Source organism: Caloenas nicobarica, chromosome 4, assembly GCF_036013445.1.
Source record: "Caloenas nicobarica isolate bCalNic1 chromosome 4, bCalNic1.hap1, whole genome shotgun sequence".
NCBI lineage: Eukaryota > Metazoa > Chordata > Aves > Columbiformes > Columbidae > Caloenas > Caloenas nicobarica.
The window spans coordinates 8116987-8136382 of NC_088248.1; the positions used below are offsets into that span (position 1 = coordinate 8116987).

Sequence of the window (19396 nt, forward strand, 5' to 3'; positions counted from 1 at the left end):
AAAGGAGATTATGTCACTTTCTATGATGCCTTTGAGCCAAGTTTTTCCTACTAGTATGGAGCTTCGTGTGCCTTCAGAGTCAGTCCCGCTGAAGCAGACAAGGCAGTCAGTGCAGAATCTGGTCAGCCAGAGTCCACGATATTTAATTGGTGTGACAAGCTTCCCCAATATTGCCAAAACACCTTGTGAGAGGAATTTTTCATTTAGTTTCAGAGGGCAGCAGTCTCTTCAGATAAGGATAGAGGCAATTTCAGCGTCTTACGTTGTTTCAAATGTACACAGAAAACCAGAGTTTCTAAAGTGTTCCTACGAAGTCCTTGAGGTTTACAGCATTAAGCTGCTAATCCACGGCACAGTACTTTCAAGTTTCAATTGTGCTTCACTGTTTTAATTATCTTCTATTTTAGTTTTGGATGGTTTGATCCACAGTTCACATGAGCCTATCTCATTGACTTCATTCACATGAGAAACCTTTGAAGCCAAAGGAATTACCATGTGACTGAGCTCCTCAGGACCTATGGGCGTACATAAATAGTGGAGCCTGCACAGTCATACAATGTGGGGGAGGAACTGCGTCTTTTGGGTTGGGTCTGTGGGTTTCTTACCGCCCATGTGAAGATACAGCAGGGACCAGTGACGCAGACATCCAGAAAAAAAAATGAGAAACATTTTTGTACACAAGTTCCCATGCTTGCAACACATTTCTCTTTAAGAAGTAACAGCGAGCTGCACTTTGGGGGCAAGCGGCACATCTGGAGCCACGGGAGGAAGAAGGGAGCTCCAGTGCTTCAAATGAGTCATTGTTCCATCTTAATGGAAAACCTATAAAATATCAAACTGCCAGAGAGTAATAGATCTTTCAGGGGTTTATTAGTTTTACAGGTCTTATAAAAATTACTGGAAAAACATAAAATTTTAATAGCTGAAAACTGAAAAGGTTTCATGAGCTTAAGCTTGGCCTGTTTGGAGCCCAGCACCGCTACACTTCTACAGCTGGGATGTGGCACACCAGCTGCAAAAATTCCCCAGACTCCCTCGCTTTTGTATAGCTGTTCTCCACGAAAGCTTGTGGTTAGAGTTTCCCTTTGAACAAAATTTCATGAAAATATTTAGACCTCTGGATATAGCCGAGGTTTTTCCATAGTCATAGCCGACCTGGTCATTTCTAAGTACTAATGCCGAGGACTGAAGTTTGCAGCTGATGAAACCACCCAAGAGTATTACAAGCCTAGCTACAGAGGAATATGTTTATCTACACTGCATATTCAATGCGCTTATCAGGCATAATTGCCAATCAGGAGTATCAAATTAAGTAAGAATTTATATTATATTTCCAGATTTGAAGCGGTACCCCAGAAATTATAGACCAGACCATGAACAGGGATGAGATTCATCATTAGGGGTTCCAGAATGGAACAACTATTCAGACTTTCAGTCTCAGACACAGAGGCCGTAATGATTAGCTATAATACATCCAGCAACTCTCAGCTGCAGCAGTTCACAGAGCTCACCACCTTGTTCCCAAGAAGAGCTAAATCATTCTCTCACGTCACTTACAGCCACCCTAGGATGGTGACAATTAGACTATTGTTGATGCCAAGGTAGACAAAGATGGCTGGATTGCTACCATGAGGCTGGCAATGGCAGTGACAGTCCCCTTTATCCTATAATCTTCATAGGGACTGGTAACAATGATGTCCATATAGAATATGCATGCGCAAAGTTTTCCTTAGAGATGGTGGAACCACAGCCAGGCAGATCCTGCTGCTTTCTGAGCCTTGGAGAGAACCAAAACCAAAACCAAACCAACCAGACAAACAAACAAAAAAAAAACCCAACCCACAAACGAAAAAACACACCATGAAAATTAAGTACAGCTCAGTTTTGTGTCCCCAATCTGAATGCATGCCAAGTGCTTCAGGCAGACAAGCAGAAGCTCTGCTCATTGCTGAGACAAACAACTCCTCTGGAGCTAGCTGGTTAATAAAGAAAAAAAACCTACATGGAATAAACATGTACGTGTGTGAGAAAGCTGAGCTGCATCACAACTGACTTATCTTTTGTGGTAGGTTTTAGATCTTTGAAAGATTTTCATGTAAAATGGAGCATGCCTGCCCTGGGGCCTCTTCTACTAATTAGCCAGCTACAGATGAAGTAGGATGCAGGGATTTATCCCTCACTCAGACACAGAGGTCACCCAAGCAGAGGCACACTTTACAGTGACATCAAGTGTCTTGATTTGCCTTTCTCATTCTGGAAAGCAATTGCACTACAGTGACTAAAGGCAACTTACCCAAATATAATGATGTTAACACATTCTAGGGCCTGTGATTGTGAGAATGTGAAGCTTTATTACTTAGCACTGAAGTGACCCACTTTCCGTAAGAAAAGCAGGAGAATAACTAGAAATTTATTAGTGAGCTAGGGTGACCCACAGCTATATTTTGCTCTCTAGGTTTGGACATTTAATGCCCTTTTTATCATATTATGGGTAATGAGATGCACTTTCACATTTTGCTTCCCCAAACCCAAATGGCAGAAGGACCTTTTTGTGTCACTGCAAAACTTCCAGCACCAAAGGTCAAAATAAATCTATTAGTAATTGAGCCTCATCAACTGGCCAAACAATTTGTTACTCCTGTAAGCTTGTTGCTAGACTAAGTGGAAGAAATGGCCTAGGTGAGCCAGCTCACGTGTTATTTATCGCATGATAGCATAAACAGCAGACAATGATGCTCATTTCTTGTTAATGCATTCAGATTCATTATAAATGAGGAAAACAAAATTAATGGATTTGAGTTTATGGTGGATTTCCATTAGGGGCTTATGCTCTAGCTGCCAGCACAACTGAATTTCCAAAGAATGAATGGGTTTAACCACAGTGTAATTGTTGTTTGTATAAAATAATTAATTAAGCCATATGAAAGGTTTTGTAAAAGCATTCACAACAATGGGGAAATTCCCAGTTGCCTCTTCTTGCTTTTAGCACAATAATATACACCCCCTTATGGTTGATCTTAAATTGATGTGCAATTTTCACAGATTGTGATATAGGATTTACTTACAGTCTCACAGTACAAGGAGTTAGAGAAACAAGCCTTTGGAGAGGGAAACCTTTGTCAAAACACAGATTCACATGTTGTTGCATGCTGTGGCAAAAGATAGTCGTAGTACAAGGAAGCAGTTACGCACCTTCTAGAAAGGCACTGAGAACAAAAAAGCAAACCAAATGGTTGTCTATATTTCTGAATTATTTTGCTGCCACACATTCATTTCACACAAGTTCTTTGTGTGGAATGGAGAATGTGTTACAAAGAAGGAAGAAGAGCTTTACCATGGAATTTGTTAACCCTATCACAATATATCCCTGAGAGGGACTTCAAGAAATCACTTCCGCCAAAGCTGGATATGACAATCTGACTCTTGACGTGTTTGTCAAACCCCTGTTGGGAGTCCTTCAATTATAGCAATGTTACATCATTCCTGCATCATCCAGTCCTTTACTATCTTAAGGTAATGGTTTTTTCCTAATAGCTCACCTGGACTTTGCTGCATTTTGAGCCCACTATTTCTTTCCCTAGCTTATTAGGATGTGGAGAAGACACTCTTTCTTTCAGAAATGGATCTACACTCTATCAAAGCACTAACAGAGGCCTATGCAAGGCACCTCTACACAGCTTGATAGGGTGTGAAAGCTGAGAAACTTTAAAATACGGTCAGTTTCTCCAATATTTAAAGATGCCTTGCATGCTTTGAACAAATAACAGTAACATCAGAGCTGGACCATACGCTTAGCATACAGGCAAAGTAATTAAAAAAGTATTAAAGTATTTAACAACAGACATGCATTAATAACCAGTAGGAAAAACAGCATAGAAACAGAGAAAGGACTGGTCAGATATACGTAACAAGTAAAGGTGACTTAGTGTTATCGGACTTGGTCTTGACAATATGAGCACTGGTAAATGTTATTGTGCTTTTGACTTCTGTACATCCTGCATAAAAGAACTTGAGCTATTAATTCGGTCTTGAATAGCATCGGAGTGAATGACAGATGACAGCTAGGTGGTAGACAGGCACACAGTCAAAATTAATATGGTTTAGTGTGTGATTGACTGCAGAAATCGCTAAACTGAACGGAGATCCTTTGCCAACAGGGAGGCTCACCAACACTTTTTCTGTTTAGACAACCAGTGATAGGACAAGGGGCAATGGATACAAGCTGGAACACAGGAGGTTCCACTTAAATATGAGAAGAAACTTCTTCTCAGTGAGGGTGACAGAGCCTGGCCCAGGCTGCCCAGGGAGGTTGTGGAGTCTCCTTCTCTGCAGACATTCCAACCCGCCTGGACACCTTCTGTGTAACCTCATCTGGGTGTTCCTGCTCCGGCGGGGGGATTGGACTGGATGAGCTTTTGAGGTCCCTTCCAATCCCTAACACTCTGTGATCCTGTGCGATTCTGTGATATTGGATACGACTGAAAAGCCTTGCCTCATCTCACCTCACTCCTGTCAAGGCGTAAGGGAATGTAGCGAAAGATTTGGCGAGGAGGTTAGTTAAATGTAGTACGCTCAAGTGACTTGCACCTGTCTGTAGAAAAAGCACATACATCACACTAATTGTTTTACTGACCTTGTGTGCTTGATGAGTAGAACCTCTGTGTTAGATGACATAGGCCTGTGAGAAACTCTGGGCACCTTATCGCCATGTCTGAGATTCCTGCTTTGTCGTGAGCAAGAGCGGGAGGCTGTGCCTGCCTGAAGCCCTGAAATGCAGGTGAGCTCAGCAGGCCCAGGGATCTTCCAGCAGGGCTGAACTCCCCAGCGCCCGCGTCCCCGCTTGTGTCACCTCTGCCTGGGAGCTCGGGCGCGACTTCGGAGATCCCGCAGTAGAGAGGGAACTAAAATAACGCTTGCTCTGCGCAATGCATTCGTGGCCTCTGGCTCTTCTTGCGACGTGCCTGCGTATGTGTATACACAAGGCCTTTTTGTCTGTACAGATAGTATATATAGGCCATATAGAGAATATACAGCGTGCACTCCCGATACGGGAAGCAAAGGGACCCGGGGCCTGAGGAGGCGGCGCGCGCGTCGCGGAGGCCCCGCCAGGGGGCGCTGTGGGCGGCGCCGTTACCGGCCGCAGGGCGGCGGTGGCGGGAGCGGCGCTCGGGCCCCGCCTGCGCTCCTGCCCTCCCCGCTCCCCTGGGGCGGCCGCGGCCTCCCGCCCGTCGGCGACCCTCGGCGTCCGGCTGCGGTCGGGGCGAAGGCAGGAGGAGGAAGAGGAGCGGGCCGGAGCGAGGGAGCGCCGTGAGGAGCCATGTCCGCGCCCGCCGGGCTGCCGCCGCGGCCTGCTGGTGCCGCCGCCGTTTACCCGGGCGGGCCCGGCGCCACTCGGGAGGCCGCGGCCGCTCAGGGCGCTGCTCCGCGCTACCAGAACGGTGAGGGGCCGGCGGCCTGCGCGGGCCTAGCGCTGGAGGCCGCGGGGAGAGCCCGGCCGCGGGGGACCCGGGGCGAGCTGCGCCGCTCCCTCCGTGGGGGCCCCGCGGTTTTGGGGACGGAGGGCAGCGGGGGGGGTGTTGCTCGGGAGGTGCGGGGCGCCGAGGCGGCCGCTGTGGGGAGCGGCGGGGGGGAAGGGCCGCCCCGTAACGAATCCCTTTCTCTGGAAGTCAGGCAGCAGAACCCGCCTGGGGAAGGCACGGCCCGGCCCGGGGCCCCGCCGCTATGTGCGGGGTGAACTTTGAGGAAGGTGCAGCCCCCCCAGCCTCGCTAAAGGGGCGAGGTGACCCGCTGCCTTCTCCCCTTGCCAAAGTGCGGCTGGGGGGTTGCGGCGCCGGCTTCGTGGCGTTTGGGGAGGCCCAGGCTCCTCCAGGCCTCGGCCCTGCCAGTCGTGCGTGAAAACCACTTACTGTAGATGAGATTACTCACAAGCCACGCGTAACTGTTTAGGAACTTACAAGTAGTAGGTGGGTAGGTGTTCACACAACTGAATCTTTGGGTTTTGAGTTTGCATAAACGAGACCAGACCAGTGGAATGTGGGTCACTGAAAAACAAACGTAAAATTGCTCAGAGTCACAAAATACCGAATTGCTTTTCAGAGACCTAACTTCACTGTGAATTAAAATAATTACCGTGCACTTCCTCATTTTTTTAAATTGGTGCCCTATAAAATCAATTTCTTATTAATATAGCTCGTTCACTTTCCAGAATGCATGTATGATTTTTGTCCCCACCTAATTATGGTTTGGTATCTAAATTGGGCCTCTTGTTTGCATAGAGTTTTAGCACTTACTGTTAAACCCTTTATTTTGTAGTCGGGCTATTTTGTGCACAGACAATTCTGCACGCATACAGTAATTACCTACAAAATTTTTTACTCATCAATATTTATCATGTCCAAAGGGGTAGTTAGGCAGTATGCACTTACATGCCTATAAGGTAGGTTTCGAGTCAGTTTGCAGATAATGCAGAAGTCACTAAAGTGAATGAAAAGGAAGGTATTTAAATGGTGGATTTTAGGGAGATACTAAATGTCTCAGATGTGTCCAAACTTAAGTATTATAATACTGAGTTTTGTCAAAATTATTCAGAAAATGCCAAGTTCTATGGCTCGTAATAAAAACCGTGTTGTTATGAGGACACAGCTACTACAGCATCAGTAACCTGGAAGTGTGTTTCACATAAACAAACAGAAACTGACATCATGCACTCTGCTTGTGTTTTTAACTGAATGAAACAGTAATTTTAAAGAGTCATCATTACTATTTGTTATTTTATTTAACTCCATGTTGCTGTTGATAGTCTTAAAAACAACTTGTTTAAAACCTTGTAGTAGACCATTTATTTTCTGTGAAACACTTTTTTTTTCAATTCTGAGAAATTTATACACTGTTCAGTAATCATCTTGAATTCTTATTCTGTAACTTGCTAACTCCTCAGCTTAACTTTGACTTCTGTGTTCCTTGAGATATCTTACAGTGATGTGTGTTTGATTTGTAAGCAAGAACTCTGAATTTGTCATTTTGTGTCATTTAGCAATAGCATTCCAGAATTGTTAGGTTCGTGTATCTGCTTTCTTTAATTTTCTGAAGTTATAACACAGTATTTGAGGCTTCTTTTTAAAAATTGGAGGGCAAGTAGAAGGGAAAAGTAGCAGAAAAAGACTACTGGAAATTTCCATTCTGTTTGATAGAAACTAAATTTCACAAATAAGATTGTCATTGCTATTGAGAATTCATTTTTTTGTCAGTATAGTGGAGTTTAAATATAAGATACTTAAGTGAATACATCTATTTTTGTATTGTCTCAAAGAAAACACTAGTGCATCCTTTAAGATGTTTAGATTGGTTTGTAAGATTAGCCTTGGTATCTCTACTAGCATTTTGGGACTGTGTTTTTCATTATGAAGCTGTTTAGCAAAGTCTTCTCTCCCTCCTCAGCCTTTGGATCTTTTGAATAGTTTCATTAAATTTGTTGAAGAGGCTGGAGGTCTGAAAGGTAAGATGTGCCTGAATATTTTGCGAAAATGGGAAGCTGAGTGAATGAAGGAGCAAGACATCAGTTCCATGACTGAGCTACTGTGAGAGCTCAGCAGTGGCTTGTTTGGTGGCAATTAACAGGGCACAAAGCACTGTCACCTGTCCATCCTAAAAACCACCTAAGGGTGCTTGAGGTTGCTGTGACGAGTATTCTCTGGAGATGGGTAAAGACAATTTAGAAGCTGCAGAAAACTAACAGGTCTTCTTGGCTGGGAAGGAAAGTGGTGTTGTAGTGTGTGTAGACTACGTGTAGGTAAGGTAGGTAGCAGATGGCTAAATTATTCAGGTGAGAGCGTGAATGGACATAATAATCCAAACAAACATGTCACTAGCAAGCAAAGCTTTACTCTTTCACATAGTGGTATAGCCGCAGTGCTACTTTTTTTGATTGTGGGGTTTTTTCGTTGTGTGGTTTGTTTTGAGGTTTTTTTGGTGGTGGCTTTTCTCCCCTCCTTTAAAAGTGATAAGGCTTTTGGTGTTCACCTGTTAATGTCTGTGTAGTTATCCATGATAACCTTACAAAGTATTAGTTTGTCTGTAAAAGGAGAGGTTCACTGCTTTCATTATAGACATGGCATTTTAGTAGTACACCTTCTGTGTGCAGTTAAGGTTTTCAACTCCTCTCGTGGAATTTTTTGAAAGAAATTTGTCAGGTGTTTTGGGAGGAAGGTAGAGTACCTGAGACATCAAGACAGATTGTGCAATTAGCCCCATTTTCAAATGACACTGAAGATGTACCCAGATTTCCAGCATTGAAAACTATCCAATTATCTAGTCATCATTAGTAGATTCACCTACTGATTGCAGTATAAAAACTACTTTCTACTCACATTCTTTATAATCAAATGTGCAAAAAACTCATTTCAGGTAATGGGAATAATCTTTCGTCTTGTTACTGTAAAACTTGCTTTTAAAGGACCAGGAGTTTGAAATCAAAAATACATTTCTTTCAAATGTTGATTGTGTCTGTCTTGGTGAGGTCTTCATGGGATTTATACTCTTGTGTGCTCATCTATAGTTCTAAACTTTTAGATATTTCTACTTAAAAATGTGAATAAAGATGACTTGGGTATTCTGTAGCGTAGAGACTGATATCTTGTATTGGTAATTTAATCTGTCTATTGTGTGTTTTTAAACCAGAGCTAGATAGTGCAAGACATTGCAGTAGGTGATTCTATATGCAGCCTTTTATGTAGAAGTCAGGTGCTCCTAAACTAGTTTGTAAATTATACCTCCTCAATTTATTCTGCATATTTTAGTAGAACAAATGCAGAGAGTCTTCAGAAAAAAACATGTTTTCTTGCCATGTTAAGTGACATAACTGCTTAAGCAATAAGCCTTGACAGACATAAGTTATCGGTGTGTTTTTAAATTTACTCATTCAGACTTTAAAAAAGCAGATTGAAAGTCTACCAAAGTTCACGTAGCTGTTAATGACTTGCTAGCTCAAAATCCTTTTCCTTTAAAGGAGAATAAACTACAGCATTATGAAGCAGCTCCCATGTTTTCAAGAAAGTAGTGAATCAGAAACGCAGTTACATACTCTTCTCAAAACTCAGGATGTAATTATTTTTTTTTAAGCACCTTATACTTTCTCCCAAAGTGCCTTTCTGTCTTTTTCAGCAGAAGTCCAAGTTACTGCTCATTTTTCAGCTCCTCTCTTCTACTCAACCTTCTAGGTTGTCAATTATGAAAAGGCATTTTGAATTTTATCAGAAAGCAATTTTGGACAGTATGTTGCTTGCTTAAAAGATTCCGTTAATAAATTCATTATTAAAATTGCCTTGCAAGTTCATCAGAGAACATCTGGGTGTTACTTTGAGAACAGTGACTTTTAAGAATTTCAAGACAAGAAATAATACGCACATTTTTGTAGTCATTGTAAATATAAGGGGAGAAATCAACAATTCATTATTGTCCCAGTAGCTGTTTAAATTTGTAAGTGGCCCAGTACCGCGCTTGTGATACTGTTCAGCGAGGGCTGGGAAATAACACCGTGATCATTCAGCATGAGGTAAGCAGTAGGGTGCGGTAATTTTAAGAAAGGAAGTTATCTGGGGAAATGCATTTGTGGTTCACTAGAGAATAAGATAGGGTTCAGGAAAAGAACTTGAGGAAGAACTTTCAGATTTACCATTGATCAGGTGGCACTGAAAAAAATTGTTTGGACATAGTCTCTAGCAAACAAGTGCTTGTTTGACCCTTGCTGGACCAGTGTGCAATTAACCTCTAATGTTGCAGTGACAGCAGAGGTCAGTTTCTCTGATACCAACATCTATACCTGATGTGAGTATCAGGCAGCAAACAGAAATGAAGTGTCTTGTCAATATGCTGTAGTTTCATAAAAATGTCAGCTTTCATAAAAGCGTAATACAAAAGAACATAGAGGACAAAAATAACTGCCCTGCAGCACTTTATCTTGGTCACTGTATTGAGGATTTGTAAAGAAGAGTACCTGTGTTTTTCTATATTGACATATTGGTTTGACTGCAGCTTTTCATTTTCTGTATTAAGTCAGTTTCAAGGCGTATGGTTGTGTTCAGACACTTAAAAGCTTACTGTTGCTTGCTATGTGTTTAAATATTAACCTTCAAAAAACTCTTAAAGATATTTAAAGTAGAAATGTGAAGTATACAATCTTGGCATAGAAGCATCTTTCAATAATGGAAGCAATCCATTTTTCTCTTACTTCTCTGTGCATTTGCAAATTACTTAAAATATTGTATTTTGCATGCATTATACTTGGTTTGTTTTCTTTCTGCTGATGCAAATTGACCTCAAAAATAGTGACAGAAAACAAGAAGAAACCAGTTGTTTGTTAAAGTACTGACTCCCTTGGCACCATTAATACATGTGACATTTTCTCTTCGTTTCAGGTCCTGTGCAGAATCAGATGCAGTTCCCCTCTGGCTATGGCTCGCATCCTCCGAACTATAGTGCACCCTCAGGACACTATTCCCAAGTGCCCAATAAAGCTGCTGCTTCTTCACATTTGGATAATCAGTATAGAGCCAGTTACTACCCTACTTACTATTCAGCACCAGCACAAAATGTTATGACCCCTTCGGTGGGTTCCGGTGTGTTGAATACACAGGAATCACAGCAGTTTTACAACAAAACTCCTCCCCATACAGTGGGGTCAGCTGAAGGACCTATTCAAGGAGCAATATCACCTGCATCCTACTTGCATACAAGTGCTCAGCAGTCATATTCAGCATTTGGTAATCACTACAGCACTTCAGTCAGCTCTTCAGTTACATCTCAGGGATTTCCCCTTAATTCTGATCGCTACACCATGCCTGTGGTTTCTAGTGCCCTGTATCCCAATGTTTCCTATCCTGCAGCTGCTGGCAGTGTGTATGGGCAGGCATTCACCTCTCAGAGCCTACCTGCTGTTGGACAATTCAAAGAGACAAATACATTTTCTAGCCAGAGTACATCAGTACCTCATTCACTTCAACAGCATGTTCCCGTGGGATATAATTCAACATTATCAACTATTCCATCTGCTCAAGACAACCTCAGTAGGCACCTCACTGGATCATTTGCTAAAGTAAACAACCAAATAAATACAGGTATGGTGTTACTTGAACGGTAGTGAACTTCCAGATGTGTCTGGGAAACATCAGGATTCATGTGTTTTTGGTGGTTTGTACTTGATCACTATATGAAGTTCTGTATAATAATTTTGAATTCTGTCCTTACTCATTTTTGAAGCTTGTCTCATTTGATTACCACAGTCCTCGCAGTCATATCTAATTGTATCACTGACGTGCTTCTACTAAAAGATACAGAAAAAAATGCTATATGGAGCACAGTTTTATTGTTTGGTTGTGTTTTGGTTTTGTTTTGGTTTTATTTTTAATGTAAGTGGCCTTGGGAATTTTTTTATGCAGTTTTGAAGGAATGTTTTTAGTTTGGATGTAGCTATAGAAAATGAAGTTGCAAAGGTGCCAGTTGAGGGCCAGTATACTTAGGCCTTGCAAGCTGCAGCTTTTGCTTCATGGGGAAACTGAGTTATGAGTTCATAGAGTAGGCGGTACTTGGTAAGAAGAGTGGAAGAGATTAGAGATGTGGGAGTGCTCAGATGTTGAAGCATCTTGCTCTTCCTCTGAAAGAGCAATAGTGTGTGCAGGAAAATACCGGGTTTCTTGCTATACTGGTAATTTTCTGACTTTGTGCAGTTTTGTCTTATAAACTGTGCAAGACTAATGGTTTTCTGATGAGACAGATATTGGAGAACTGTAGAATATTTCCTTTTTTATGCCAGATATTTCAGATTATAATTTAACACTGGAATTCTTTTAGGAGTCCTTGTAGCCAAGGTTTTCTAAGACCAAGGACATGGTTTTGACAATGCTAAAACTTTGCCTGAGAAGACCAGCTAGGCTTAAATCAAGCTCATCCAATCCATACCAAGGCTGAATTTAGTTTCAGTATTGCCTTTCCAGCTCCCTCCAAGACTAAGATGTAGAGTGTCAGTCATCCTTCAGCTCATTCTTAGTAGTTTGAATATTAGTAAATTTTGAGTTCTGTCTTCAAGGTGCTCTGTGTGATTTTTTTTTTTTTTTAATGTTTAAAAAATATGAAACAAGATACTGTCTAAGAAAAGAAAAATAGGGAGCTTCTTAAAAAGCTTCTGAAATTAATGGCATTTCAAAGTTGAGCAAAAAAAAATTATTTCAAGGACTAAAGGTTTAAAACTCTGGCAAAAAAAAAAAGTTCTGCTGAGCACAGAATCTACAGCTGGATTTGGCAGAATGCAGGTGTCATTCCAAAATAGTAAGATTTGCAGTAGTCATACGAAAACACCGTATTGTTTGTTTAGATCGACAGTGTTTCATTTACAGTTTTTAATTTAAATGTCTTTTAATTTTATTTCCTTTGGGGTAGTCTTGAAACCTATGATTTGTTCATAACAATAGGTTTTAGAAGGAACAGCTGTTTTGAATGTGAAACAGTTGGGCTGACCGGAAGGTGAAGAGCAGTATGATCATAGTCTTATTTCTGAACCATTCAGTGCTCTTCTTAAAGGAGTGCTTGAGTTAATACATGGCTTCAAAATAATGTAGTCATATTACACTTGAATTTCAAAGAGCTGGTGTTAGAACTGGCTGTGGTAATAGTGTGTAATAGTTAAAACACGAACACTGACACACTGTTCCTGTTAGACTTGAGTAGTGTTGCAGTACTTTGTTGATTTGCCAGACTGTAGGCATAATTGCTTAAACCACGTTTAACCTCTTCCTGAGCTGGTAAAGCTGCTGAGATAAGCATGCCCTGTGTACCGGGGACTGGGTTTTGGAACTGATTGATCTAGAGAATATCTGTTTTCCCTTCCCTCTGAATCCTGGTTCAACATCAGCACACAAATGATTCTGCATGTGCTGACTGGGAAAGAACAAATAAAGATAGCAACCAGTAGCTAGGCCGAAGGAAGAGCTGGGCTGGTTTATTACTGAATTCTAAAGACTTTGACCATTTTTGAAGCCTGGAACTAAACAGACTGCCTCCAATAATATCCGTCTTTTTTTTTAGTGTGGAGTTTAACATCTTTGGCTAAAATATATTAAAAATTCAGTTGCTACAACACCTGGCTAATAAAAGATGGCAAATAATTGTTTGCTCTTGGTATAACTGATTTACTTTCTGAGACACTGATACGCTTTCTAAATTTGCCAGTGCAGTCTTATTGTTCTTAGATGAAGTCATTTAATATATAGTATTCTAATTGTTTGCACTCTTTAAAAAAAGGAGTTGGATCTTGAAAATTATTTTTTCATTTCTTCTGCATCCTTGGAAAGTGTCCGAGTACAACACACAAGGAATTTAAGGAAATTATGAATGATTCGTAAGAAGGAATTTTTCTGAATACTTCATGCTCCCTGCTGTTTTCCAGGGAGGAAACAGTTGCAGTCTCTTCTGTGCATAGTTTTTCGTGAAATTGCTTGGAAAAAATATTTAAGATATATGGAAATTCCTAACTGTGCTTTCTGTGACTGTTCATGTAAAGAAATTTTGATACAATATCCTATTATTAGTCAGAATGCCAATAAGACAGTTTGCTGGCATTGCTGCTGTGCCGTGAAGGAAGACCCCTTACAATTCTTAAAATATAAATAAGCAAATCTTAGACTGTCACTCAGGATACTCCTGCCTTAATGTATTTTTCAATAGAAGTTTCGTGCAGCCTGTGAACACTGAAAGCTCTCTAGGATGAAAATGAAACATTCGTTAAATAGAACACCATGTTTTGAATAAAATGTGTATGTTCAAATAGGACATATTCAGGCAACTTAGGCTGGCATAAGCTTTTCAGAAGTTGGGTTATTTCTGAATTGTTTTCTACTTGAATCAAAGAAGTTCTAAGCATTGGATTTGTAACTGTATTTTTAAACAAACCAATTTGCGTAGGGCCTTGGAAAACCCCCAGAGAGCTGAATCTGTGAGATCAAACCCCCAAGCTGCTGTATGTCATGTACTGAGGATGTAGAACTCCAGTGAAACCTTTTTCTAAAACTTTGGCAGCCACTGTCTGAAATCACTGAAGTATTTTCAGTGCATCTTGCTGAGATTTCATTAGAAGAAAATAAATCTATTTTAAGAGGAGTCTTTTGCTGGAAGTTGACTTGTTTTGATGAAAAGCAGCCAGTGAGAATAATTTTCTTTGCTTTAGGAAGTATAAATTAAGTAGAATACAAATAATTATTTTGAGGTTTTTCCGGTTGCTGGTTTAAGCTAGTTTCATCTAGCAAAAATAACCTCTTCTAGTTTTAAATTCTGTATTTCAGCAGAACAATGTTAGTATAAATCTGTGCAGAAACCGTGTTATGCTGTGTAAATAACACACTTTGTATTATTTAGGCTTTTTGTCTTTCTAGGTCAGTAGTTTTCCTTAATGTTTTTTTCCAGCTTCTTTCAGCTGGAATCGCTGCACTCTGATTTTTGGTGCTTTCCAGTCAGTGTGGATGTCAGTCAGAATGCCCAAATTTTACTGGACTCCCCCCTCCTCCCTGAGGAGAGGGAGATAGAGAACTCCTTTTGTGGGTATATGGGGTGGGTTTTTTTGCTTCCTGGATCTTATCTACTGTCGTGAAATCATATGCAGTCCTCTTGAGCAGATGACACTTTAATTTCTTTATCTCATGCACATACTTCCCCTTATGTCAGGTCAGGATCTAAAGTCCTTGCTGCCCCAGTTCCATAGGAATGTAGGCTCTAATCCTGTAAATCTGCTAATATAGGTGAGGTTGGAAAACGGAGAAGGGCTGCTGCCAAGATAAAGTCGGGGAGATAGGGTGCTGTTGAAAACCAAGCTGCAGGGAGGTGGAAAAATTCTCAGTAGAAATTGCAGGTGTTGAGGGCAGAAGGGAATCAAGATTGCAGCTGTAGTGACTCCAAAGGGATGGTTCTTCTATATCTTCTGAAAACTTGAGGAGGTACTGTGGTGATACACTTCTAAACCATGACCTCTAGGTCTCAAGTTGGAAATCAAATAAAAGCTGTAAGTGATAGTGATGAAAAATGATGAATTATATGGTTAATTTTCTCAGCTCTGCGCATTCTTTCTGTAACATACCTATACAGAGCTACAGCTAAAAGATATATGGCTTTTGTAACCAAGTGTTATACTTAGTCATTTTTAGTGCAAGAGATGTTCGTGGTTGAAAGGCAAGAGGGGAAACTTCAGTGCATATTGAAGGTGAAAAACAAAAAATACTGTATCACTGAGATTTGGTTTTATATTTATTGCAGCCTGACAAAGCTCTTGATTTCTCATTGCATCAGTTGGTGGCGGTGTTGGTGCAGTTTGATCGGGCTTGTCTTGGATTAGCAGATGGGAAACTTGTACTCCAAACTGGTGTTCAGTCCAGCTTTGTCTTGAGCTAAAATAAGCCATCCTGAATTGATCAGTGCTTATATGACAGGGTGGAATCCTCTTATTGACCAGAGGAAAAAAAAAATTGATAGCATAATTACCATAACCATAGATTGTCTCCTGTGATGATAGTTACTGACAATGCATATGTAATGATTAACTTTTCTGAGTGTTGCCTTTGGTTTTAGTTACTCGGGGCTTTTGAAAAAATTTCCAGAATCACCAAATAAAGTTTAAGATGTAAATTTGCAGGTTGGACTTTTGTACAAAGAAAAAAATGCCTTTTTTTTTTTTTTTTTTTTTTGCTCGGAGTTTAAAAATGTTTTCTTACAATACAAGTAAAGGATCCATGTAATTTCGAAGGATTTTTGGTAATTCTTGCTTGAGAACATATACTGGTACTTGGCAGGAAGGTGTTACATCATCAGGTAATCTGAGTGTAAATTGGTTTTGGCTTTGAAGATGTGACCCTGTGACATGATAGCATTTAGCATGCTCTACAACAGTGCTTGATGCTGCAAGCATTGCTATATTGACGTGAAATGTGGAAAATCCCATAACCCCATAAACAACTCTCTCTGCTACAAATCCTGGGTAAGCACACGAGTGCTGCAGGGAACTTCCCTTGTCTTGCATATCTTGCTTGAAGAAGCCGAGGAGCTACCCTAACAAGAATGTTTCTCCTGACAGGTGTTGATGCTTTCGTGGGGAGTCTACAAGACATAGTGTCTAGAAATAGAAGTTATAGCAAGTACATTTCAAAAGAAAATGCTGTGTATATGTACTTTGGAGAAGTACACATTTTAATTTAGATTTTGATAATACTTGCAAAAAAGCAGTACGTATGCTCAACTTCTTTGAAAACTGCATAATAAATGAAAGTTCCATTAAGAGGGTGAAAAATGTATGCTGTTAATTTTGGCACTAAATTAGAAAAATGGATCATTTTAAGCCACCTCTTCTTCCCCCTCTAAAGGAAGCCTCACCTTCCACATAAAGTCCTTTCAGATATCAACTCCATTATTTAAGGAAAAGTCGAGGACTGTATGAGCTACACTGCTGTATGTGCAGAGGAAGCAAAGTTAATATTACATTTGCATCCTCTAATGAATTCTGTAACTTAAGTAAGTACTTTACAAATACAAACAGTGAATTTTGTTCTTGCTTATTTTTTGTATTTGTTGAGTATTATTGGTCAAACCGTTTCCTTTCTATTCTTCTTTTTAGCAGTTTGGACTGTCAGGTTTTTTAGAAAGAATCATAATATGATGAATTTTTTCAATTTATAAACAAAGAGTGACCCTTTTAAAAGCTAACTTAGTTGGAAGTTATATTGTCCTTATCTGATAGAAATTTCAACCGGACTGTGTTAAATCTCTCAAAGCACTAATCTGACATTTTAAAGCAGATTATATCTAGTCCAGACGTTTAAAACACATCAGAAGTGCGGAATACTTAGAGTTGACTGAAGGAGATTGCTTGGAGTATGGGCCTCATAATTGAGTACTAAAATTGCAGAGTGCCGGCCCTTTGAGGGAGGCAGAACACTGACTGGCTATACAGCTGACTTCTGGGTTTTCTGTCTGTGGGAGGAATATTGAGAGGGAGCTATCCCATGTGGATGGCGTTCTTGTCTGGGAAGAGGAACCTGTGAAAGCATGGAGTTGGGATGGATCAAAAATGTGTCAATTTAACTTTTGCTTAACTCTGGTCTTGTTACATCATTCTTTGCTTTTTGTTGTTAGTTGTCAGAGCAATTTGATCGTTTTAATGGAGTTTTAATATTATAGGTATTTAATTTAAAAAACCAACCAGCTTTTCTATAGATACTTATTCGAAGGCATCTTTCTTTGAAGTATTGTTTTTGTATTTATTGTGAAATCAAATGTGATTGCTTGCATTGTGTAATTGTTTGTGCAAATACAAACAAAGTGTTCCCACCTTCTGCTGTTGTTTTCAGGTGGCGTTGATTCTCCACAGCCCATGCACTCTGTGAGCCAGAGCATTCCATTTACCAAGCCTGGTGCTGGAACACCCACTTCCTCTGCTGTGGTCTCGTCAGTAAGGGCACCTGCTCCAAGCCTTTCTTCACAGCCACGATCTTCACCCTCTGTTACTCAGTCGCCAGAGTCATCCCTTCAGGAAGGTACTAAAAGGGGATGGGAAGTTGCAGGACAGACATCTGCCCTGTTCCACATGCACACATGAATGAATGCTGGCAGCTTTGCTGCTGATCTGCTGTATTGGCCTGACTGGGGTACCTCTCTTGCATCTCTTCAGGCTCCCTTAGTGTTCTTCTTTTCTACCACCTTGGTTCTAGCTGCTCTTATCTCTTCTGTTTGATTTCCTTTGGCCATATGTCACCTTTGGCTTGTTTGCCTGGTCGGCAGCCTTACACGTCTCTTCCTCAAAAAGCCCTTCTTTTAATTTCTTTATTCTTCTAAAAAGCTGACTGCTATCTTGGAAGAACATCTTAAAAGTAGCTTTTGCAATTGGTCTGTGTTGCAAAATCAGCTGTAAACTAGCAATTTACTAGCACTGGGAAATGGAGCGAGTTTGAGTATTACATTCAAACTAAAAGAATTGTTTTCTTATTTCCCTAGCTGTAAGCTCCCCTGGAATGCTGCTGCGAAAGTTCTTGTGGGAGGACAGAGGAGTTCTTGTATAAGCTCCTTCCTAGTCTGATGTTAGTAGCCTCTTGGCAGAGAATCAGTTGGGTCTTGAGCCTTCTTCAGCCATGCTAATTCTGCCCTTATATTTTTGACCTCCCTTTTGACTGCTGTATGTTTCTGTATCTAGTATTCCACATCTAATTTACTGCGCTGATTTTTTTTTTTTCCTCTGTTTTCTCTTGGAAAATTCAGAATTTTAAATTCTTATGGAAAAAGAACTCAGTGTGTGAGGTAGAAATAGACATTGATTTCATCTATAACAATGCGATATGTCTAGTCTTCAAAATAATTCTCAAAAGCATGGCGTGGGACAGTCACTGCATGTTTTATTTTATTCTTAAATTTCAAGGTCCTCTGACATAAATGTCTAAATTTCCCCTTTTCCTCCATTTCCCCCTTTTTCTGGTGGAGTGGAGAATGTAAAGAAAAAACTTGTCTGTGAATCAACTCGGTATATCTTACAGGCAAAAAGATAATTCTTCATTGCTATAAAGTTCTGTGTACAGTGTACCATTTTAAAGAAAATGATAAATCAATTTTTTGAACCGTGCTTGGTCCTTGCACAGTTTTATAGTTGATTTTGTTACTGGGTAGAATTCATACGGTAGATGTGCTTGCTAGAGCAAAACTGTTGCTTCATCTTCCAAATAAATCACGTAACCACATTTCTAATGAGAAAAAGGGGTTTAGCTGTTTAACTGTGCTTACCTTGATGTGCAATATATATGTTCTTGCAGTGATTCCAGTATAATGTGTGAACACCTGGTGCATTAAATACAAATCACTGCGATCAGTGCTGGACTCTTCACTAAATTCAAATACTTCCATATAAGCGAAGATTAATGCAATAAGTAGCTGCATGAGCACGCTTCAAAACCAACAATATACCTATTTCTGGTATATATAGATAAGTAATCAGGAGTTTGCATTGCTCTGGTTGTATTTACATTAATACAATCAATAATAAATCCATGTACATGTCATCACACACGTATGTTTCTATGCTTAGATGGTATTTTTGTGAGCATTAGAAAACTTCAAACTCTTTTCATTTAGTTTTGTTTGAGGAGTTGGAAATACTTAATGTACCCTCACAATACCGTTTTATCAACAATTAAGTACAATAACAATATTTGTAGAAATTAATCTACCGAAAAAACAGAACACATCTACTGAGTATGTGTCTGGGTTGTTAGAATTCCAAGTGTGTTTCTCATGCAGAGATTAAACGAACTGATTTTTTTTTTTTTCTTCTTAGAGTAGTGTTGCCTACATGAAAGCATTCTGGAAAACTGATCTGAATTAATTT

At 40.2% G+C, this 19396-nt stretch overlaps 1 protein-coding gene across 3 annotated transcripts in view; it reads left to right on the top strand.

Moving 5' to 3' along the window:
* Positions 1-5161: 5161 nt before the first annotated feature.
* Positions 5162-19396, top strand: part of SEC24B (SEC24 homolog B, COPII coat complex component) — a 47531-nt gene continuing 33296 nt past the window's right edge. For all 3 annotated transcript variants that reach the window (XM_065633960.1, XM_065633959.1, XM_065633961.1), the window contains exons 1-3: positions 5162-5438; positions 10413-11111; positions 17376-17561. In XM_065633960.1, coding sequence (XP_065490032.1) covers positions 5318-5438; positions 10413-11111; positions 17376-17561 — 1006 coding nt within the window. In that variant the 5' untranslated portion in view covers positions 5162-5317. The remainder of the gene's footprint in view (positions 5439-10412; positions 11112-17375; positions 17562-19396) is intronic.